Source organism: Chrysochloris asiatica, unplaced genomic scaffold (assembly GCF_000296735.1).
Source record: "Chrysochloris asiatica unplaced genomic scaffold, ChrAsi1.0 scaffold00022, whole genome shotgun sequence".
Taxonomy (NCBI): domain Eukaryota; kingdom Metazoa; phylum Chordata; class Mammalia; order Afrosoricida; family Chrysochloridae; genus Chrysochloris; species Chrysochloris asiatica.
Window position 1 is genome coordinate 2750179 of NW_006408540.1, and position 25866 is coordinate 2776044.

General features: G+C 36.6%; 1 protein-coding gene across 3 annotated transcripts in view; it reads left to right on the forward strand.

The window, feature by feature from the left end:
- The window catches only part of DIAPH3 (diaphanous-related formin 3), a 727649-nt gene that overhangs the window by 349774 nt on the left and 352009 nt on the right, over positions 1-25866 (forward strand). For all 3 annotated transcript variants that reach the window (XM_006837594.1, XM_006837595.1, XM_006837596.1), the window contains 2 exons: positions 6705-6799; positions 11573-11674. In XM_006837594.1, coding sequence (XP_006837657.1) covers positions 6705-6799; positions 11573-11674 — 197 coding nt within the window. The remainder of the gene's footprint in view (positions 1-6704; positions 6800-11572; positions 11675-25866) is intronic.

Genomic DNA, 25866 nt, shown 5'->3' on the forward strand with positions numbered 1-25866 from the left:
GGTGTTGAAGGAGAATATTGAAAGTTCCATGGGCTGCCAAAAGAACCAACAAATCTGTTTTGGAAGAAGTGCAGCCAGAGTGCTCCTTTGTAGGCCAGGATGGTCAAATTTTGTCTCTCATACTATGGACATATTGTCAGGAGGGACCATTCACTGGAGAAGGATATCATGTTTGGTAAGGTGGAGGGTCAGAGAAAAAGAGGAAGACCCCCAGCACGATGGTTTGGCAAAGTGGCAGCATCAGTGGGCTCACGAATGGCAACAATAGTGAGGTTGCCCCATGATCGGGCAGTGTTTTGTTGTGAACAAAATTGCAAGTGTTTTTGAATATAAAGTTATAAATTTTCTATAACCATAAGACAGTTTTCTCATAACAATTTGTTTTATTTTTTTCCACATATTAGTTATTATTTACTTAATAGTTGTGCAACTGATATCATAGAGATTTGTATCTTCACAGTCAGAGGGTTTCCAAGACCACCAATACCCATTTTGCTGGCACCAGTGGAAAGTCCAGGTGTCTCTTAGACCTCTTTCAGGTTCAATAAGTCAGTAGAAGGAGTCACAGAACTCACTGATAGCATTATATTCAAAATTTTTGTTTATTATAGTGATAGGATACAGGGTAAGATCAACCACAGGTAAAGATATATATATATATGACAGAATTCAGGAGTGTTTTAACAGTGAAGTTTCCAGTTATTCTCTACCAATGGACTCATGGACATTGATAACTTCTTCAAACAGCAATGTGTGACAATTCTTCTAGTATTTCCAGTGAAGCTCTTCTGAGCTTTGGTGTTCAGAATTCTTATTGGGTGTTGGTCATATAAATCTGGTTGAATGTCTGTGTAGCTGGCCTTTGGCTTCCATCCCCTCTGGAGGTCAAATTAACACTACATGGCTCAAAGACTCTTCCATAAATAATCTTGTTATAATGGTGGTTGGTAGTTATGTGCCATGGAGTCGATTCCGACTCATAGCGACCCTGTATAGGGTTTCTGAGGCCGTAAATCTTTACAGGAGCAGAAAGCCTCATCTTTCTCCCTCAGTACCAATGGTAGTTTCGAACTGCTGACCTTGAGAATAGCAGCTAGATTCATAACCACTATGCTGTCAGATCTCCTTTCTTGTTATCATAGACTAACTGATATATCCTATATAATATAATATATACTGATATAATAAACGAAGGTATTTTATCAGGACATTTTAAGGACAAAGAGATCACCTTTCAGACGCTAGTGACAAAGACCAGAACACTCTTTGAGAAAAGTGAATTCTTTACTGCTGTGTCTAACTTTGGTACTGTGCATTTTAGATTTAATAGGAATAAATCTAACCAGAGTACTTTACTTTCTGTAGTGTGCATTTTTAATTATTTTTATTTGTGTTGTTGTAACACACAGTACACCTAAGAAAGATTATGTAAAATGTATTGTTGCAGACCGTGTCTACTATACAGGCCGCAGGCTCTGAAGAAAAAATTCTGGCCACTGGCAGTCATAACACATTGTTTTTCATCTTAGTGTTTAGTTATGTTTTTTATTTAATTCCAAACATAAGCCCTTAATGTCCACAGATAAATGTAAAGTTAAATCTTTCTCCAAAGGATTAACTGAAAATAGCTTAGCTACTTCCTGGTTCTTTGTTCTAGAGACAAAAAAGCTATCCTCCCTAATCTTTTTCCAGGTGCAGCCCATTCACCTGGGTGTCTGGTGTCTTCCTGCAAATCTGGCTCAGGAAGCCAAAACAGCAGGACTCCACCCAAGCCTTTTGTCCTTCCCTTTCACCTTCTCTCAACTGAGCTCAGGGGCTATAGATATGTTAATTGAGCCTGAGAAACCAAGTTGAGGGCCTGGGATTAGAACCAGCAATGTAAGCTGTAAAGTTACCTGAATGTCTGGAAAATTACTGATGTTAGCTGTACCTTGTCTTAGCCCCTCCCAGCTTGGTGTGAAGCTCCTCCCCTAAATGAAATGGAGACGCAGGCTGGCCCAGGTGTGCATTACGGCTTGGAGGGCATGTAGTACGGTTTGCAGGGTGGTGAGTTGCTGCCTGCAGAGTTCACGATGACTGTAGTCCCAAATCTGCCCACCAGCGATGCATCCACCCTGGTTTCGGGGTGCCTCTTTGTCTCCCTCTGTTTGTCTGTCTGTGTATTCTTTTGCTATCTGTGTCACCGCCGGATATCCCCTCCTCATGAACCAAACACTCGTGAATAACACAACTGTGTCGAGGACAGTCCCCAATAATGCATGGTGCATTTTACTTTATATGGTCCTCTGGAATCCTGGTGAGACACTGGAGGATAAGCACTGGCTTCAAGTTCAGATCCACCAGCTGCTCCTTGAGAGCCCCAGACAGGCTCTCTAGAAGTTGGAACTGACTCAACAGCACTTAACAACAACAACACAGGGTGTTCTAGTGTGGTACTTTAGAATAAACATAGGACTGCTAACTGCAAGATCGTTGGTTCAAACCCACTAGCCATTCCTCCGAAATTCTATGCTGGATTCCTCTGAATCAGAACCAACTCTCTGGCTCTTAAAAAAATCAAACAAAATATATGATTCTCTATAATCTTATTGGAGTCCTGGTGTGGCGTTGTGGGTTAATGTGTCAGACTGCAAAGCTGTTTGAACTGAAAGGTCGGCAGTTCATGCTCACCAGCTACTCCTCGGAAACCCTATACAGGGTCGCTATGGGTCGGAACCAACTCTATGGCACTTCAAAACAACAACGTGATCTTATTAAGGATCTCTGGTAGCATAGTGGTTATGTGTTGTCTACTAACCTCAAGGTCAGCTAGCTCAAAACTACCAGTGATTCCATGGGAGAACGATGGGGCTTTCTGTTCTTGTAAAGATTTACAGCCTCGGAAACCCTATACAGGGTCTCTATGAGTTGGAACCGACGCCATGGCATACCACCACCATGATCTTATTGAAGTCCTGGTGACACTGCAGGCTAATGTCCTGACTGAGAGGTCAGTTTGAACTGCAAGTTGGTAGCTGAAGTTTACCAGCTGCTCCTTGGAAACCCTATACAGGGTCCTTATGAGTTGGAACTGATGGCACTTAACAGCAACAACATAATCTTGTTGTCTTCCTTTCTGTCAGAAGTAACTTTATCATAAATCTTGGTTTAAGTATTTTCTTTCTTACAAGTTACACATTTTTTTTCTTTAGAAATGTTTTGTTTTGAATGGTTTTTATTTTATATAACTCAAATCATCATTTTATGCATCAAGTTATTGGGTATTAGTTTTCATTGCAGGGTACTATTTCAATTTTTGGATATCGCAAGTTATTTATACATTCAGTAATTGGCTGACATTTGAGAATTTTTGTTAATGTAAGGCAGAGTTCTGAAAACTATGCCTCTCTGACCTAATCTGGTTCACTGACTTTTGTTATAAACAAAGTTTTACTGGAACATAGTCGACCATCAACCTTGTAGTTCTAACTAACTTTGCAGTCCAGCTCATTATCCCACAGCCCCACACCTGGACTCTGTAATAATGTTGTTGTTGTTGTTAAGTGCCGTCGAGTCGGTTCCGACCCATAGCGACCCTGTACAGGGTTTGAGTTAAATATTTTCAACAGAGACAGTATGGTGCATAAGCCCCAATATATTTACTATATGACCATATACAGAAAAAAAAAATATATGAGGACCCCTGATTTAAGTATCTATTTTATATTTGTACCAGTTTACTCTTTCACCGCTAACAATAAGAAATTCCCAAAGACTAAGCAAGAACATTATTGTAACTCATTGAGCAATTCAGCAAAATGGCAGGGTACAAAGTCAGCATACAAAAATCTGTTGGATTCCTTTATCTTAATAAAGTGAGGCCTTGAAAAGAAATCAAGAAAACAATACCATTTACAGTAGCCATTTAAAAGATGAAATACTTAGGAATAAATCTAACCAGAGAAACAAAACATCTATAATAAAGAAAAAGTCAAAGCGTTACCACAAGAAACCAGAAGAGATTTACAAAATTGGAAGAATATGCCATCATTTTTGGTGTCAACACTCACCAAACAATCTAGATATAACAATCCCTGTTCAGACTCCAACATCATTCTTTAAAGAGATGGAAAACGAATCACTAACTCTATATGGAAAAGAAAGAAACCCCAAATAAGCAAAGCATTACTAAAGAAGAAGAAAGTTGGAGGCCTCTCACTTCGGGATTGCAAAACCTACTACACAGCCACAGTTGTCAAAACATCAGCCTAAGCTAAGTATCGGTACAATGAAAGACACATAGATCAATGGAAAACAATTAACAACACAGAAGTAAATTCATCCACCTAAGGTCTAATTTCTTTGCTTATCTGATTCTACAGTTTTTTATTTCTCTTAGCTTTTATTCATGGTTCCTTTTCATGTGATTTCTGAGATTTTTGATTTTGAGGTTGAGTTTCTCATTTAGTTTAGATCTTTATCTTCAAATACTTTTGAGGCATGATTTGAAAGTGGATTTCTCCTAAGATTTATTCTTGTTTCTGTCAGTGATCTGAGGACATCTTAAAATTAATTTGTCTGTTTTTTAAGTTCTTTGATGAAACTTTGTCCCACACACTTTGTATATAGAATCAGGAGGGATCAGTCTTTGGGATAAGACATAATGCTTGGTAAAGTCGAGGGTCAGTGATAAAAAGGTAGACCCTCAAAGAGATGGATTCACATGGTGACAGAAAAAAATAGGTTCAAGCTCCAGAATAATTGTGAGAATGGAGCAAGACTGGGTGTTGTTTCGTTCTGTTGTACATAGGGCCCCTGTGAGTTGGACGTGACTCGCTGGCCCTTAACAACAACAAAGTAGCTTACATTTAGGATATAAATGAAATCTGGCTCAGGAAATTTATAAATTTCCTTTTCACCTTTTTCTTTTTTTTCCCCTCTTTCCTACTGTTCGACAAATATATCTTTAAAGTATTCAAAAATATAGTTATCAGTTTGAGGAGAAGGTGTGCCCGACCCAAGCCATGGTGTTTTCAATCACCTTACATGCATGTGAAAGTTGGTCAATTAGAAATTGAATACGGAAGGCTATAGAGGAATCGATGCATTTGAATATTAAAGAATAATTTTGAAGGTACCTTGGACTGCTAGAAAAATAAACAAATCCGTCTCAGAAGACATAGAGAAGAATGCTTGCTTTTTCATTGTTTTATGTACTTGGATATTAGCATTATTATGTTTTTAGATATGAAGACATGTTTTCTTATGCCACTCTTTTCACGAGTTTATTGTTGACTTTTATTCTAAAAAATTTATATTAATCATGATGAGTTAGTTTGACATTATATGTCTTTTACTATTTACTTTTGTTTCTAACACAATCATTAGTCTTCTGCAATTTGTTTTTACATGATGTGAAGAGTTAGATTTTATTCTCTCTATATCAGTTATTTATTGATTATTCTTTTGAGATTATTTATTAAATTTGTGTCCTTCTGTTTTTCTATTGTAGGCTTATACATTTTAATTCTATTAATCTCTATTACCACTCCCTTTTAATCCTTTATTTCATCTTATTTTTGTCTCCATTTAGTCTGTTACTCTCATGACTAATGAGAATTAAAGATATATTTGTATTTTCTAGCACTATTTCATATTTATGATATGGGTTTAGAAATGTGTGATTGAGATTTGTGATATGAACACAGAGTTATTCATCTATAGGTAATATGTGGCATCCCCAAGAGTTTATAATACAGTTTTATTACAAGGAAGAAGCAGATTGTTTTCTGAGTGCTTTGAAAAGTAGTGTCTTTATATGAGGATACCTGCAGACCTAATGACTAGAAGTTCAGTACATAAAAAGAATCAGTGGCTAGCAAGTGTTGACTATATTCAAGAAGTAACATTTGTTACTGAAGAGATGAGACATAAGAGTAGTCTGCTAGTGGGAAAAAATCAAAAGCATTATATCTAATGCTGTAAAAATATTCTTATATAGCTTAATAGCTTTTGAGCAGACTATTATTTTATAGCACTAGATATTGATGGTGTCAAGAAAAATTTAAATATAATTTTCTGAATTCTCATTTATAACATTATCCTATCTAATTCATTTTGACCTGTTTTCATGAAATTTTCTTTTCTAAAATTGGATACTTAAGCTTTAGTTACATGCAAAGGTTATTTCTTTGGCAAATTATCTGTAATGTTTCCGCATAGTGAAGTGCTACTATATAGCTTGTGAAAATATTAATGCACTGCTTACCAGTCATGTTAAAACAATATTTCTGAATAATTGAGCAGACTGTGGTATTTTATTTAAGATAATAACACATATGTTTAGGCAAATAATAACATGTGCATACTGAAATTATACAAATTTTTTTCATCACAATATGATGTTTATATAATGTGTCAAACATATTTTGGTTTTTATCACATTGAAAATTAGTATTATTCCCAAAGTAGCCCAATAATTTAGCATTAACAATCAACCTCATGACTAGCATAATAAGACGGGACTATTGTTAAACACTGGAGCTAAAGCAGGAGAAGAATATGAAACATGCTAATGAAAATGTCCCTATAGGAGCTATATTCAATGTATCAATTCTTATTTTGTGGAATACTTTTTGATATAATAAATAGAAGTCCATCTCAAATATTTTTCTTATCTAATGTATTATGAATATTTCCTTCCCATTCCCCTCTGTCCTGTTTAGCAATCTTCCTGAGCTCTTTTCGGGTGCCATATGAGGAAATCAAAATGCTGATATTGGAAGTCAATGAAACCCAGTTGGCAGAGTCTATGATTCAGGTAAACAAACAGACAGAGAGCTTAAATTCCAGCATCTCATTGCAAGCTTCTCATTAAATAGAAATCATAAGTGAAGCAGAATTCTTAACCCAAATCATTCATCTGGAAAATCATTGCTGCATAATTAGTGTTGGCCTAGCTTCTGCATTGCCAGGAGATAAAACTCTTCATCTTGTCTTAACTGCAGACTCTATAGAATGCTATCAAAATGATTACATTTCAATTATATTTAAATGCATTTGTTTTGAATGGCAAATTGGTTAATTTTCCATTATTGTTTCTGTTTGTTCTATTGAAAACTAGTAATAAGTTAATTTAAATTGGTTTCTACAATTCTTTACAATGCATTTTCCTCAGATTTTTATGTCTTATAAAGTTGTATTAACACTCAGTGTAGAAGATTGAAGGGCTTTTTTCTTTAATGTTGCCATACCCAACAACCAATACTTAAGTCTCTTACTATTGTGAAGTGTTGTTGTTAAGTGCTGTCGAGTCTGTTTGGGCTCATAGTGACCCTGTATAGGGTTTTTGTGTAGTGACTGGTGAGCTTCCAGTCAAGTACATTAACCCACAGCACCACACTAGGACTCCTACCAAGCTACCGTGAATACTAAAGATTATTTGATAATGGTGGTGGTGGTAGTGTGCTCCGGAGTCGGTTCTGACTCATAGTGACCCCGTATAGGGTTTTTGAGGCTGTAAATCTTTATGAGAGCAGAAAGCCTCATCTTTCTCCTGCGGAACAGCTAGTAGTTTCGAACTAGCTGACCTTGAGGTTAGCCGCCCGACTCGTAAACACTACACAACCAGAGCTCCTTACTTGATAGTGTTCAGAATTAATTTTTATTTTAAGTTGTTTCTTAACTTAACTCTGATACTAATGTTTTTTGATGGATTCCTCATAAGGCATATGCATATTATGGTTGAATTTAAAGGTGAATCAAAATGCAAATTGTATAATAAGAGAATAATATCTTCAGATTATCTTTTATTTTGATACAGAGTAAAAGAGAAATAGAAATTTTTTTAGCACTAAAAAGAGACAGAGGTTATTTATTAGTAGCAATTATTCTAGATATTTTGTTCTATCCTCAATAAATGACATCCTCAGAAGTTTTCTTCTGGTTTTGGTTTTTTATGTTCTCTTACAATGTGGGGTTGATATAACCTCATGAGTGGTTTGTACTGTAAGTCTCTGAGGCTCATAAACTTATTTTACAAACTTTCTGCAAACCTTTGTTCCTCTAGCAATTTGATTTTGCTAAGTTTTTTTCCTCATTGATGATTATTATATGCGGCTTCTTTTTTAGATTCCTTGTTCCTTAAAGTCTTTCTACTTAAAAGATGCTTGTATTTTTATAATGCATTTGGTAAATTAATATTTACTTTAACTTAATTGCAGTAGTAGTTTGGATGAACATGTACCATTTGCTTTATGTTGTTGTTGTTAGATGCCATTGAGTAGGGACAGACTTACAGTGACCTATGCACAATGGAAGGAAACATTGCCTGGTCCTGGGCTGTATAGAAATGTAAAAAATGTTAAAACAGATGCTTTGCATTTTTAAATTCATACCCAAAGAACATTTGACCACATATAGTTTTTTTAATATACTAGTTTTCTATTGCTGCTGTTATAAATTACCTCACACTTTAAAAATAGCAGAATTTCATTTTCTTACTTTTACATAGATTAGTAGTCTGATATGAGTGTTACTGGACTAAAATTAATGTTATAGCTAGGCTACTACATTCCTTTCTGTAGTTTCTTAGGGAGAATTTGTTTTCTCATTCTTTTCAGTATCTAGACCATATTTTCTGGCTGATAGCACCTACTTCATCTTCAAAGTCAACCATGTTGTTTGTCTTTGAAAATCCTTCCAAAGTCACATTTTTGTCTAATTCTTCTGACTCCCTCTTCCGATTTTAGAAACTCTTGTGATTACATTGAACCCACCCAGATAATCCAGAATGTTGTTGTTGTTATTAAATGCCATCAAGTAGGTTCCAACCCATAGCAACCCTGTATAGTATTTCTGAGGCTGTAAATATATACAGGAGCAGACAAATCTCATATTTCTCCTGTGGAACTGCTGGTGGTTTCGAACTTCTGACCTTGAGATTAGCAGCCCAACTCCTAACCACTACGCCCTATTTTAGAGGTCAGCTGATAGCGACCTACATTCCTTCTTGAAGTTTAGTTACTGTTGCCATACAACCTTATGTATTTGCAAGTTTTGTAGATTGGGACATGAACATTTAAAATGGTGAGGGACATTATTCTGTGTACCATACTCATTAAATCAGTCTTATGAATTTAAAAATCTAAAAATTTATTTTGGACATGTTCAGGGTCTTCATATGTTCTTTTTAAAATAGGATTTTCATGGTATTTGAAGTCTTTTATAATTTAAGAAATGTTTTCCTAATTTTAAAATGAAAAACTGTCCATTTTGAACAGAACACTATGTATTTTGTAGTATTCACTGTTTAGGTGAACTTTTCTGCTTGTTGTCGTACATTATTTGGGTCCTTTTTTTTCTTTTAGAACAAAATTCAGTCGTATGATATTTTTTATGCCATTTTCCCATATCATTCTTTATCCATATCTCCATTTTTGTCCCATTGTCTCTTATTACTTCATTTTTTTAAGCAAATACATTAATGTACCTGCCAAATGTGTGGAGAATTGCATTAGACTCAATATTACATGGACTTTGCCTTCTGGGAACTTACAAAAATGACAATTAAATGCGTAATTACAATTCAAGATAGACATGCTATTATTGTTAAGTGCCACTGAGTCAATTCTAATTCAGCAACCCTGTATATGGTTTCCAGGAAGCTACTGATGGTTTTGAACCGTTGACCTTGTGGTTAGCTGTCTAATTATTATTCTATCGTGTCACTCCAGGACCCCAAAATTGACTTGGAAATAGGTGGTGTGTTGGGGAAGCTCTAGATGTATATATTTGTGGAAGCCAGGGGTAAGTTGTACACATTGAAAAGGAGATTGTGAGAACAAATAGATTTGATGGTATTCTAAAAAAATGTATACAGAAAGAATATTAAGCCAAGGAAATTCAGAGGCCTGATGCAATAAGTAACTTAAATTACTAACTATGAATTGAAATTATAATTATTATGAGTGGAACCATTGCAGTTATGATTGAGGGTGGCCATCTTAAAGAGTGGGTGGGAAGCAGAGTATTTAGCTGTTCTATCCTATACAGTAGAACAGACTATATAATAGGAGTCCTGGTGTGATGCTGTGGCTTAATGCACCAGACTGCAAAGCCGTTTGAACTGCAAGGTCAGAAGTTCAAGCTCACCAGCTGCTCCTCGGAAACCCTATACAGGGTCGCTATGGGTCAGAACCGACTCGACGGCACTACACAACAACAACATCAATTGAAATAGTTAATGAAAATATAAATTACATGGTCATTTGGTCTCAGACAGGTCTATTGAAAGACACTTCTATTTATAAGGGGAAATTGTATAGTTTTTCACTTTGATAGTATGAATAGTGGATAACATTTTTCTAAGAATGACCTTAAATTGCCACTTTTTTTGTTTTGTTTTTGGCCAGTTAACCAAGTTTTTATCCAAAGGTACACAGTGAGTCAATAACTTGTTCTTCATTACAACTACTTTGACATGTAACATTTGCTAATACTACTCTTAACTAACACCACCTTTGGGGAATTAATGCCCCTCTCCCTCTGCAGATAGCATGATGTAGGCTTAATTATAATTTGAATTTGTTTTGGGGCTTGTACAAAATTTACTGATCCTATAATTTGGAAGTGTGAATACCAACCACTCCTTTTTTTCCCCTTAATTGTATTATCAATACACTAACTGATTATAATGCTATTAAAGTTGATTATATTTTGATACAGGAGGTCTATATAGAGGATGATTAATCATTTACGCATTACCATGGAAATATGATTATGTGCTTTCCCTTAGTCATTTTCCATTGTGAGCCATTACATATCTTTTCTGAGTTGTGAGTGACCAGTGGCGGGCTGTGCATGAACCAAAGAAAACAGCCAAGCGAGCTCATGGTTTCTTCATCACAGATGATATAGGAAAAGGGCTGTTACAGTCATAGATACTTAAAATTTTAAATTCCTAAAGGATCACTTATTATACATTTTACCTACAAGGTGTATCATTCTGTTCCTTTAGTGCCTTTTCCAATTTTCTTTTATATTAAAAAAGTTACTTTGTCTTTGTTTTAGAGATGGTTTCCATGTTTTATTATTATAATTCATAATGATGCAAGCACTGTCATTAAAATCCCCTTGATTTCTTTCCTCTCCTTTAGCTGTCCTTTTTAGTACTAAAATGATGATTTCTTTTTTTCACCTGAGTGAAGTGTTAAAATATGTTTGACTTTGCCTGAAATTTCTGACATTTAATTCCCTAAAGCTGAAATGTAATGAATGACTTTTATCTAGGTGAGAAAGCTGTTCCTTTGGCATAGATTGACCTCTTATTTCTCAATTTGGAGCTGATCAAATAAACATCCAGTGGTGTTTGATTTGAATATATAATAACATTTATAGATAAAAGGAAATGTAGTTTAAGACTATAGGGAATGTAGCTCAAGACTTAATATAAAGGAAGTTACGAAGAAATAAGATTAAAAATTAACTTTTAGACTAGATCCTTTCCTATAGTTTATTAATATTTTTTCCCCTAGAAATGGAGAACTGAAGGGAATGAAGATTTTTTTCTTCTTCTTCTGGTTTTAATTTTTAGAACTTAATAAAGCATCTTCCTGATCAAGAGCAATTGAATTCATTATCCCAGTTCAAAAGTGACTACAACAACTTATGTGAACCTGAGCAGTTTGCTGTTGTGGTGAGTACTGTATCTCTGTGTTGACTCGCTCTCTCTTTCTTTAACCTGTTCCTGTGAACTCAGTGACAGTTTACAAAGCAGATCATCCGTTTTACATTTTGTTTCATCCAATAGCTGGCAGTCCTCTCATTGTAGCATCACTCACCCAATGTCTTCCCTACACTTCCTGTTTCCATTCTTCTCCTTTCCTAAGTCTCTGTACTTCATTCTTGGGTAAATGCTGCCCTTTTGATCTCAAATTGTTGGTATTTTTTAGGTGTACCTACCTAACTAGTGTCATTGCTTCCTTTATAGACATATCTATTGAGCCATGGGGGTGAGTTCAGTTCCAGACCTGAAGGGTAACTACAGGTCTTGGGGTTCCAGCAGTCTTTATCCAACTAGTAAACCTGGTCTTTTTTTTTTTTTTTTTTTTATGCTTTTTGAGCCCTGGGGGTGAGTTCAGTTTAGAGATAGTGTCCTGAAGGCCATAGTCTCAGAGTTTCAATGGCCTCTATCCAACTAGTAAACCTGGTCTTTTTTTTTTTTTTTTTTTATGATTTTCGGTTTTGTTCCATATTTTTCTTACACTCTATCCAGGATTTCTAATATCTCTTTTAAATCAGTTAATAGTAATAGTCAAGCACCATACAGTTCTGCTAGCCTCTAGGTTGTAGAGACTGATGTTCACATAGTCCATTAGGTTGCTGTCCTTTTCTCCAGACAGGTGCAAGAACAATAGTTGCGCCTTAGATGGCAACACATGAGTGTTGAGAACATAGTCTTTGTGGATTTGCCATAACAATTGAATCTTAAAATCACAGAATGTTTGTCTATTTGTGATTGTCTAATTGCACTCAGAATACTCTCCTCCAGATTAATCCATAAAATGAGTTGTGTCATCATTACACTCAACATTGCTTGGTATCCCATTATACTAAAAATTGTTTAATTCTTTCTTCTGTGGTTAGTTATTTAGGTTGTTTCTATCTTTTTGCTATGGTAAATAGTTCTGAGATGAACATAGATGTGCATATATCTGTTTGTGCTGTGTGGCTCTTATTTCTGTAGGATATATACCAAGTAGAAAGATTGCTGTGGCATACAGTATTTCTTTTTCTGACTTTTTGAGGAGGTTCATACAGTTTAGTTTTCTCCAGTGATTGCACCATTTTACAGTACTGCCTGCAGTACAGAAGGGTTCCAGTTTCTCCACACCCTCACTAACATCTGTTGTTTGTCTTTTTGAACTTTACTCTTAATGTGTAACTGTGATAGCCAAAATATTTTGCATCTATGGATCCTTCTAGTTTATTTCCAGCTTTTGCATTACAGTCACCAGTAATTATCACAGCATCTTGTTTATATGTTTAAACAATTTCAGACTGAAAAAGTTGATAGATTTCTTTAATTTCTTCCTCATTTGCTTTAGTGGTTTTTACGTAAATTTAAGTAAAAGTAGTACTAACTGGTTTTTATTGTAAATGTATGGATATTTTCCTGCTACTGACAACATTGTATTTCAAGATAGATCTTGAAATACTGTTTTTAAAACTATGAATGCAAGTGGTTGTAAAATATGGCCTTAGTGTTGCAAACAATACTGGAGTTGACATGATAGAATTTAAATGACCATGACTTACTCATCGCAAATTTTCAATGAAATAAATGGTGACTAGGTAACATGGACCTCAGCAGATGAAATATGGAAAAAGTAAATGGACTCCATCTGTGGGGGGAAAATTGGAGAAGTTCAATATTATGAATCAAAAAAGACCAGGTGCCGATAATGGAACAGACTGTAACTTGCTCAAATGCAACTTCAGACTGAAGCTGAAGAAAATTAAAACAAGTCCACAAGAGTCAAAAGTCAACATTGATTATATCCTACCTGAATTTAGAGATCATCTTAAGAACAAATTTCACGAACTGAACATTTATGACAGAAGACCAGTGGAATTGTGGGATGACAACAAGAACGTCATACATGAAGAAAGCAAAAGGTCATTAAAAAGCCAGGAATACATAAAAAAGAACAAAATGTTTGTCCGAAGAGGTTCTGAAACTTGATCTTGAACGTAGAGATGCTAAAGCAACTGGAAGAAGTGATAAACTAAAAGAACTAAGCAAAAAATTTCAAAGAGCAGCACTAAAAGAAAAAGTCACACAGTTAGTATTTCTCATGCTGAAATATCTGGAGAAAAAAAATTCAAACCTCAGGTTGCAATATTGACGGATTGCATGGTCAAAATTAGGAGCTCTGCTAGTGTAGTGGCTATGCAGCCTTACTAGCTGTAAACAAAGAGGACTTGAAATATATAACATCTTGCTAATGGAGAAAAAATTATAATTGTCAAAGACTTCAATTAGCTTGGATCCACAATTGACGCGCATGGAAGCAGCATTGAAGAAATCAAATGATGTACTGCATTAGACAGATGTACTACACACACACACACACACACACACACAAGACTTCCTAACATTGTTAAGGAACAAAGATGTCAGTTTGAGAGCTAAGGTATACCTTTCTGAAACCATGTTATTTGTGGTCGCCTCATTACGTGTGAAAGTTGGACAATGAGTAAGGAACGCCAGAGAGGAATTGATGCATTTGAATTATAATGTCTCTGAAAACATATTGAAAGTACTATGGACTACCAGAAGAACAAACAGATGCTCCTTAGAAGTAAGGATGATGAGACATTGTTGTCTCTCGCATTTAGGACATGTTGTCAATTGCGACCAGACCCTGCAGAAGGACGTGTGATGCTTTGTAAAGTGGCAGGTCAGTGAAAGGAGGGAAAGATCCTCTGGCATATGGATTGACACAGTGGCAGCAACAGTGGGCTCAAACATAACAACAATTGTGAGGATGACACAGAACCAAAAACTGTTTCATTCTGTTGTGCATACGGCCCCTATGAGTTGGAACCAATTTGTTGGCATCTAACAACAGTATCAACAGTGACTCAAAATCACCAGCATTTCTTCATATGTTTGTTGGCTCCCTGGATATCTTCTTTGGTTAAGTGTCTATTCATGTTCTCTATTTTTGCATTTCATTATTTGCTTCCTGAGGTGGAAAAGTTTCCTTTTTATGCTATTGTAAACAATGCTATTATAAACTTGGTATCAAAACAATGTAAAGACAGTACCAACTGACTCAGTGGTACTTCGCAAGAACTACAACACTTTGAAATGTGTTTGATTTTGTATTGAAAGAGAGTTAAGGAAAAATTGACTTTAATTTTTCTTTGTCAACTAGTAATGTTATTAAACTTTACCTTTTCTCTATTCAACTTTTCACCATTTCCTTTTTCTGACTTCCCCCAACTACTCCCAAAGAGAAAATTATTCTAAAGTTCCAAACCATTTTTCAGAATTGGCAATAATAATGAGTGTAAAACAAGTATGGATGCACAAAATTTTTATTTTCCTTTTTGGATTAAAAACTCATTTTTAAGTGTGTGCTTATTTCTTAAATGAGGTATCTTTCCAAGTAATCAACATTATATTTAAAATGCAGTAATTTGGTAGTTAAGCCATTTCACTAGAATCATGTGTTGTTGTTGTTGTTGTTGTGTGCCGTGGAGTCGGTTCCTACTCATAGCGACCTTGTACAGCCTTTCTTAGGCTATAAATCTTTATAGGAGCAGAAAGCCTCTTTCTCTCATGGAACGGCTGGTATTTCCGACCTGCTGACCGTGAGATTAGCAGCCCGATTCATAACCACTAAGCTACCAGAGCTCCTTACCTCTGTAGTAGTTGTACGGAATTCCCATAGAAATTTTCATTTAGTTAACTTCAGCTATGCTAAACTGTAGATTTCAACAAGACTTACTCTTTATCTTAGCTTTAAGAAACAAAACCCCAAAACACCGATTGCCATCAAGTTGATTCTTTAGGGAAACAGAAAGCCTCATCTTTCAAATAATCTAGAAATATCAGTTAGAAATACTTTTATTTTGTATTACTTGACTGCAACTTTCCAGGACTCTAGTTTTATAGGGTATGATATGTTACAAAAATGGTATCTGACCTCCTTTAGCTTCCCCAGGAGGAAAGAGAATCGATCTCTTTATTAGCCTAAGGCTGATTCCTCTGAGGCAGAAATGAGCTCTGCCTCTACCCTCTGACCTTCTTTATCCTATTCTGACACTGATCTTCCCTCCCCTGGCATGTTACGTCTCTACTGGATTCAACAATCCATTGCATTGGACACACAACTTCCATATAACACAACATGCTCTCAGTTCTGGGGTTTATTAGCAAAGTTGTTATTAGATGCTGTCCAGTCAGTTCTGCCTCAAAGCCACTTTGTATAGGGTTTCTGAGTGGCTGCTGGTAGATTTGAGTTAACAGGATACAATTCTAGATAAGAAACAACTCAGGATACAGTGGTTCTCTGGGCACCACTTCATCTTCTCAGCCTTACCACAGGCCCACTTCTCTCATTCTTAGCCTCTCAGCCACATGACCCCTTAGCCTCTGATCAGGTGACTTTACCCTTCTGGATAAATGTCCAAAGATGTCCGATTCTATAAGCTACCCTCCTGCCCAAAGGCAGTCAGTCTGGCTTCTTCCTTGTCCTGGGAAGCTGGCTGCTTTGTTTCTACAAGCTGCTGCCCATGTAGCCTCTTCTCTTCACAGAGATCTCGGTTTCAAAAGACTCATTTTTCTAGTTGCTCTTCTTTCTTGGTAGTAGTAAGCTCCCTGCTCCTGTTTCGACATGTTGTTGTTGTTAACTGCTGTCGAGTTGGCTCCTACTCATAGTAACCCTGTATAGGTTTTCCAAGGAGCATCTGGTGGTTTGAACTGCTGAACTTGTGGTTTGTAGTCTAGTACTGATCCTACAGAGTCACACATAGCTCATTTTAAACACAGTGGAATGGAAAACTTAACAAAACAAAACAATACTCATGTTAGAGTCTTGAATAATCTATTTGCATGATCCCAACCAATCATTTAGTGGACGTTAAGAAGACTGTAGATAGAAGTACCATATCAAGTAAATTCACATTACCACATAGTACCAGTTTACTATCCAGAAATATCATTTCAATATCTATGAATGGTATGTTCTTCAAGAATTTTGCCAACACTGAAGCAGTTGATGTGTATATATTCTCTCCAAGTTTTCTGTAATACAGTTTCATACACATTTTTATTATTCCTTTGAAGTTGGAAACAAAAGTCTTTTAATGTTGATAATAGTGCTGTTCTTATATAAAAGTTGTTAATGTCTAGGTACTAGGCACAGGTGGTTTTATGCTACTAATCTTTTAGTCTTTCATCTGTCATTTTTCACAATTCAGAATTTTAACACACTTCTGAACCGACCTTGTAGTTTCATGACCGAACACTGGTTGATATGAGTAGGACAACTCTAAATGTATTCTATAGCTGACTTCCAGTATAGTTGTGGTGGTCATGTGGCCATGAGTATACTAGAATATTTTAGAATTGAAATATGGATTCTGGGCCTTGTTGCTTTAATATTGACTTGTTTGTGCATCTGATTATAATATGACAAAAATACTTATGTGTCCTGTCACCTGACTTGGGCCCATGTAGCTGCCTCTCTTCACAGAGATGAAGAGAAAATTGCATGTGAAAGTTGGACAATGAGTAAGGAAGACCATAGAAGAATTGATGCAATCAAATTATGGTGTTTGTGAAGAATATTGAAAATACCATAGACTGCCAGAATAACAAAAAATCTGTCTTGGAAGATTGTTTCTTAGAAGTGAGGATGTCAAGCTTTCATCTCAGTTTTTGGACATGTTGTCAGGAGGGAACAATTCCTGGAGAAGGTATCATACTTGGTAAACTAATGGGTCAACAAAAAAGAGGAAAACCCCCAACAAGGTGGATTGATACAAGATGGCAGCAACAATGGGCTGAAACATAACAATTGTGAAGATGGTACAGCACCGAACAGTATTTGTTTTATTGTCCAAAGGGTCTCTATGAGTTACAACCGACTCATTTTTTGGCACCTAACAACAACAGCAAAAACGATGTATCCTATCAGAGATGTATCTAGGATGTAGCAAGTAGGACATGTGTCTTGGGTGCCACTTAAGGGGAACTCCTTAGACTCCTTTCTTGCCTGCTGTGTGAACTCATTCAGCAATTTAAAATGGCTATAGATACTATTTTATTTTGATAAGCCTCAGTGGCCTATTTTTTTTCTAGGGGATTTAGGTGAATGAATAAAGTAACACAACAAAAAAATTTAACTGACAGTGTTGTTTAATGCTGAGAAATTGCAACAAAACTTTAAAAATGAGTTGTCATTCAATATTAAGAGACTAAGGGTTCTGATCAAACAGTGTTTTATAGAAGTACTCTGGGAAGTAGTTGATTGTGTTGCTTGTATTGAATAAGACAATATTCATGTGGTTTTTATTTGTTGGTTTAGATTCAAAGCAGAGGATATTGAATACTGACTGATAATGTTTAATTTGATTCCCCTCACTCCCCCCAATAGTCCAGAACAAACATTCTTGTTGAGGAATTGGTTTATACTTGTATTTGGGAAGCAGTCACCTCCTTCATTATTCTATTTGATTCTCTACCAATAAGATTAAGAAATGAACATGGACTTTTTGTCTATAAACAATTTTTCATTGGATCAATTGGACTTCTTCATTCCCTTCCTCAGCCCCAACACTCCCTCATCCATCACTAATATGCAGCTTATTTACTAAAGATTTCTTCTAATGATGTAGAACTTGGCTTTACTTAATATGACTGCATTTTTTGTATATGCAGTGTTTCTTTGATTGATAAGCTGTTAGGCCAAATCACTGTGCTTATGTTGTTATTGTTAAGTGCTGTCAAGTCATTTCCTACACATAGCGACCCAGTATGGGGTTTCCAAGGAGCAACTGGTAAATTTGATCCTCCGACATTGCAGTTCAAACTGACCCTGTGGTCTGGTGTTTATCTTACAGAGCCATGCCAGGACTCCTAGTGGATTGTTTTAAATTTGTGAGAAACAAGATACGTAAATATTCAACAAAACCAGATGATTAGCTGAAATTTGGAAAGAAGTCTAAAAGTTTCCTTTTGAAACTTGGTGTACTAGACGTTCTTTGATTAAAGATGCTAGTTTTTGAGTATTTTGTTCATATTATTTAATTCTATAAAGCTACTTGTCCTTCAAAGGAATGAAAAGCATTTCTAGGAAGAATGAATTCAGCCATAGTCCTGTTTGTTGTGGTATTGTATTTTGATCTGCCACCATTTGGTGTCACTGTAGGGCAGGGCTTTTAAACTTTGTTCAGTAGTTCCTTTTTCTTAAAAAAAAAAAATCAGAGAATGTTGTGGAAAGTTCATGTATATTTCCCTGCATGAAAAGTGCCTCATTTAAAAATACACCATAATCTTTTTGTTGTAAACACTGCTGTAACAAATAAAAACATTGAATACAATGTGGAAGTTCTCTACATCACAACACTTCACTGCCCATCCCACAAATTATTTTTATGTTTGTTGTCCTTCTTATCTTGTTTTTGTATGTGTGTGTGTATGTACGTGTTCATATGTGCATTAACAATATGTAATTTTGAAACTTCTAAAATCTTGGGTGATTTTTATTTTAATATTATAATGGTTTCAAAATACTGTGTATTATTTTATATTTTGTTCTATGACCTTTTCTTTACACCATTCCTTTAGTGAAAGTTGGTTAATTGTTTTGTTATTGTTGTACTTCAGACTTTTTAAAGAAAGATAATTCTGCATACAGCTTTGTATCTGTATTTGTGAGTCAGTACTTCATAGAAGTTAAAGAACATGACGTTGGGTTCAAATCCAGCTCTAACATTTATTAGCTGTGTGATCTTGGAGAGTTATTCATTTTTATGTGCCTCCGTTTCTTCATTTATAGAGATTGTAGTAGTTTCCTATGACGACTATAACAAATTGCCACAAAATGGCTAAACATAGCACAGATTTATCATCTAGTAGTTTTGGAGGTGAGAAGTCTAAATAAGTCAGCAAGGCTGCATTCCATTTCTGAAGACTCAAAAGGAAACTTGTTTTTTTTTGCATTTTCCTTCATCTCCAGGATGCCCACATTCCTTGGCTTGTGATCCTACATCATTCTAACCTCTGATTTGGTCATCATATTTCCGCCACTGACTTTTCCTTCCTTCCTCTTTCTTTCCAAAAGGAGCTTTGTGAATTATTAGGTGCTGTCAAGTTGATTGTGACTCATAGCGACCATGTGTGCAACAGCATGAAAGACTGTCCAGTCCTGTACCATCCTCACAATTACTGTGTGTAAGCCCATTGTTGCAACGGCTGTGTCAGTCTATTTCATTCGGGGTCTTTCTCATTTTTATTGTTGTTGTTGTTAAGTGCTGTTGAGTTAGTTCTGACCCATAGTGACCCTGCAAAGGGTTTCTGATGAATGGCTGGTGGGTGTGAACTGCTGACTTGTGATTCAAACAGACTTTGTTGTCTAGCTGGTTATCTTGCCACTCCTCGCCAGGATTCCTTCCTGTTTTTTTTACTGACCCTCTGTTTTCCCAACTATGATTTGCTTTTCCAGGAACTGGCCCCTCCTGATAAAATATTCACGGTATATGAGATGAAGTCTCTCATCCTCGCTTCTGAAAAGCAGTACTTATTCCGAGACAGACTTGTTCATTCTTCTGACAGTCCATGGTATATTTAATTATGCTTTAGATTGTGATTACTTTAGACCTATCCAGATAACTCCAATATAATCTTCCTATCAAAAGATCTGTTATTTCATCATGCCTATAAAGTTCCTTTACCATGTAAGGTAGCATATTCACAAGTTTGGGGGTTTAGGACATGGGTATCTTAGAAGGGGCATAGCCTACCACTGGGACAATACTAGGATCTTCCTTCATTAACTTGTTCTAAATTTGAATAAATAAGAGGAAACTTCAAAAAAGTTCATGGAAAAATTTTATTTCAGTTCTGCAAATATTTTGAAGTCTCCTTTTACAAGGATTTAAAACAACAAAAATACAGTGTTATTATTGTTGTTAGGTGCCATTGAGTTGGTACCGACTCATAATGACCCTCTGCACAACAGAACGAAACACTGCCCAACTGTGAGCCAACCTCGCAATTGTTGCCACACTTGAGCCCATTGATGCTGCCACTTGGCCAATCCATCTCTGTGGGGGTCTTCCTCTTTTTCTCTGACCCTGTAACTTACCAAACATGATATCCTTCTCCAGTGACTGGTCCCTCCTAACAATATGTCTGAATTATGAGAGACAAAGTTTGGCCATCCTGGCCTCCAAGGAGCACTCTGGCTGCTCTTCTTCCAACAAAGGTCTGTTGATTTTTTGGCAGCCTATTGTACGTCCATATTCTCCTCCAACACCATAATTCAAATGCATCAATTCTTCTACGATATTCCTTACTCACTGTCCAACTTTTACATGCATATGAGATCATTGAAAATATCATGGCTTGGGTCAGGCACACCTAAGTACTAATACTGACATCTTTGCTCTTCAACACTTTAAAAAGGTCTTGTGCAGCAGATTTGCCGAATGTAATAACGTTGCTTCAATTCTTGACTGCTGTTTCCATGAGTGTTGATGGTTAATCCAAGAAAAATGAAGTCCTTGAAAACTTCAATCTTTTTTCTGCTGATAAGAATGTTGTTTATTAGTCCAGTGGTGAGGACTTTTGTTTACATTGACATGAAATGCATACCAAAGGCTGTGCTCTTTGGTTCACAAATACAGTGAACATCTGTAAATCACTTTGTAATTGAAATTCTTAATAATGCTTCGCTTTTGGTACAAATATTAATGATATTGTTATTTCATTAAGGTGTTGTTGTTAGGTGCCATCAAGTTGGTACTGCTTCACAGTGACCTTATGCACAGCAGAACAAAACACTGCCCGATCCTGAGCCAACCTCACTATTGTTGCCATGCTTGAGCCCATTGATGCTGCCCCTTTGCCAGTCCATTTCGCTGGGGGTCTTCCTCTTTTAGGGTTGTTGTTGTTAAGTGACATCAAGTTGGTACCGACTTATAGCGACCCCATGCACAGCAGAACGAAACACTGCCCGATCCTGGGCCAACCTCACTACTGTTGCCACAGTTGAGTCCATCGATGCTGCCACTTGGCCAATCCATCCCATTGGGGGTCTTCCTCTTTTTCTCTGACCCTCCACCTTACCAAACATGATATTCTTCTCCAGCGACTGGTCCCTCCTGACAATATGTCCGGAGTATAAGAGACGAAGTTTGGCCATCTTGGCCTCCAAGGAACACTCTGACTGTACTTCTTCCAACATATATCTGTTGGTTCTTTTGGCAGCCCATGGCACTTTCAATATTCTACTCCAACACCATAAGCCAAAAGCATCAATTCTTCTATGGTCTTCCTTATTCACTGTCCAGCTTTCGCATGCAATGAAGTTATTGAAAATACCATGGCTTGGGTCTAGGTGCACCTTAGTCCTCAAGCTGACATCTTTGCTCTTTGACACTTTAAAAAGGTCTTGTGCAGCAGATTTGCCTAATGCAATATGTCGTTTGATTTCTTGACTGCTGCTTCCGTGAGTGTTGATAGTTAATCCAAGAAGAATGAAGTCCTTGACAACTTCAATCTTTTCTACGTTGATAAGAATGTTGTTTATTGGTCCAGTGGTAGACACCCATGATTTTAATTACTAAATGAAAAAGTATTTTTATTCTTGATAAAAGAAAAATTAAAGAACAACAGTAAAACAAAAACAAAACAAAAAACCCACTGCCAGCAAGTCAGCTTCAGCATAGACCAACCTTATAGGATGAAATAGGACAGCCCCATAGGGTTTACAAAGCTGTAAATCCCTAAGGAAGCTTACTGGCCTATTCTGCTCCTGCAGAATGGCTAATGGGTTTGAACCACCAACCTTTTGGTTGGCAGCCAAGTACTTAAGCCCTGCACTACCATGGATTTTGTTAATCTTGACAGTAACTGCCAAATTGCCCTTCCAAGAGATTTGTCAATAAACTAACAGTGTAAGGAAATATATATATTTTAAAATGTTTTCACAAATATTTTATGGATATTTTTACGCTTAGAGTTTTTGCCTTTATATTGCCTGATTATTAAATGAGATTGAAGGTTTGTTATATATTAATATTTGTGATGCTCTGGGATAAAGCACTGGACTGCAAGGTTGGTTTGAACCACAAGGTTGGCTGTTGAAACTCACCAGCCACTCCTTCGAAATCCTATACAGGATACCTGTGAGTCAGAACCAAGTTGATGGCACTTAACAATAACAACAACACATTTATTTTTAGATACAAATAGTTCTAAGAATTTCTTATTAATGTGATTCATTTTCCTATTGTGTTGTCTTTTTTTTTTTTTTTTTTACCACTCAGACATATATAATAATTTACACCACCAAAGGGCACATTCTGCAAGCCCTGCCTCTTGGCTGCCAGCTCTTAGTCCCTCTCTTTCCATGAATATAGAGTTCTCAGCTGCTCTCTCTCCATGTCCCCATCTCTGCCTCCATATCTGGTGTCTCTACTTCTCTGGATAAGGTCCCACATTCGGCTTGTGCTCTTCTCCATTGATGGTCCTAGGGTCCTCTGTTTCTGGACTGTAAGTTTAACTATTCCTCCGTTTTTCTTACAAAACTTCTACATTTATAATTGTGACAGTCATAATTAATCTTGATAACAATTACAAACTATTGAATTGTAAGCATCTTCTTCCCATCTCTTTTTACCAGACCCATCTAGACAAGATGAAAACTATTCAGTGGTGACTCTACCATCCCCCACATGCTCTTAAACTAATCTTCCTCTTGAAACCTTGTAAGCCAGTTCCTTCATTCCTGTATCACCTCCCTCATTTTAGGTGGCCAGTGTCTAAGTTGTCCATCCCTCTCTACCCTGTATACAGAGTGGATAGCTTTGATACTTGAGGTGAAGACGCTTTCCCTCTCTGTTGGTATTTTGAGCTAGTACCTCCATGAATATAGGTCAATTTCATCAAATTGTGGCAATTTACCCTCATTTCCTTTATCAAAAATTGTTTTCTTTTTTATCTTTCTCTAGTCAACTTCTGATTATCTGGCCATTGAGGCTAGGCCAAATGGTTACTATCTGCAAGTTTGGGTGTTCTTGTGTGTCTCCCCTTACTTCATATCAGCTGGATGCTTCACTCTGTGCTCTAGCCCACTGTGGCTGTGTTCTTGTCCATGGGCTCAGGTGTCCCCAGGTCCTACCACACTTTGGACCAATCAACCCTTCGTCTTCTCTCTCTCATCTCCAGGTCAACAGGAATCTATGGAATGTAGTTGAACTCAGCCCATTTCTTCAATGCTGCCCTTCCACTCACTAGTAGACCATTGTGGTCACCAGCAAGCTTGTATGCCTGTACCCATGTTCTTTTGAGTTTCAGTCTTAGAGAGGCGGTTTGTCCTGAAGAGACTTGATTGCTTGCCTTGATGGCTTCCCAGAAAACAACTTGCTTATTCTTTTTTTTTTTTTTAACCTGCTTATTCTTGTAGCCAATCATACTACCATTTTTTGAGAGGTTTTTCCTGATAATCTTTCTTTGAAGATGTATCTTTTGTCACTCTAGCTGTTCCAGGCTGGTCTACTATTTGTCCTTTCTGGTGGGAATGTTCCACCTTAGAAGGTTCTGGACGGGGCTTCGGATTCCACCTAAGGTCTTATATACTGCTATAAAGTCCTATAAAGGCTCTGCAGGAGTCCTAGTTCACTGGGCAAATTCTAGAACCCCTATTAGTTATTTCCATCAATTATAGGCTGATGACGGTCTTGTGCTGTCTTTTTTTTTCTTAATTCCTTATAGAATCTCTTTGCTGCTTCTTCATGAGTATTTTCAGATTCTGTCATTGTTTCTCACTTGTCTTTTAGGTCTACATACAAGTTCTGCTTTTCTTTACATTTTTCAAATTTGTTTTTTAGGGCTAAGAAGCTTGGTGCATTGCACATAATGGAAACACACAAAAATAACAATTAAGTAAAGTCTTTGGTTTAATTATGTGGAACATTTTCTGCACATACAGAACTGAGAGTTTGAAAATGCCACTGGATATTCTTCATGGGTTCCATAAAACCAATTAGTTGCTTACCATATCTTCATATCAATGCCCAAAATTCTTAGACCTTTGTTTAAAGATCAACTTTGTTGAAGTATAATTGTTACACAATCAACTGCACATATGGAAAGGTATTGATAACTCAGATCTCATTGTCATGAGTCCTACCCTGACCATCAAAGGCCCTTAGGACCAGTCCCATATACTTTTCTAATTTGCAGTTATATCACATCCCAATCACGGCAATTTTCCTGCCTGTCACAATGATTAATTGATCTACCACAATCTTGGTTCTTTGATGGGTTCCTTTACTTACTATTGTCTATAGTCTATACCATAGTGGTTATGAATCGGGCTGCTATCTTCAGGGTCAGCAGTTTGAAACTACCAGCTGCTCTGTGGGAGAAAGATTTACAGCCTCAGAAACCCTGTACAGGGTCGCTATGAGTCGGAACTAACTCCACGGCAAATAACAACAACAGCAACAACATCATTAGTCATATTAACACTTTGGATACTGTTATGACCTTATGCTGATGAGCTCTCCCATCTTAATGGTCTATTTTTCTCCTGTTTAATGTTTAATGTAAGGGTCTTTATAAAATGCATTTGGATTTGGTGTCTCTGCTTCTCCAGAATAGAGTAAACTTTTGTGGTTGTTATTGGATCATACTTCCCTGGCTAATAAAAGGTTTGTGTTGTTGTTGTTGTTAAATGCTATTGAGTTGGTTCTGACTCAGAACGACCCTGTATAGACGTTCCGAGGACCAGTTGGTGCTCTTGAACCGCCAACCTTGCGATTCAAACCAACCTTGTGTACAGAGCATTATCCCACTGTGTCACAGTGGGACTCGTCCTTTTATAATTGTCAATAAACTTAATACTTGTTTGATAACTAAATAAGTCAGTACATAAATTAAAAATAAATAAACCACATGTACGTGAAGTGTATAATTTGATTAATTTTGACATAAGTATATCCATGATACCATAACTTATAATCAAGATAATGAATATTTTCCTAACCTCTAAATGTTTCTTTGGGTTCCTTTGTAATCCCCTCCCTTCCACCTGCCCACCCAGCATTAGGTCTTTAATGAAGCAATTCCTGTTATTCCCTCCC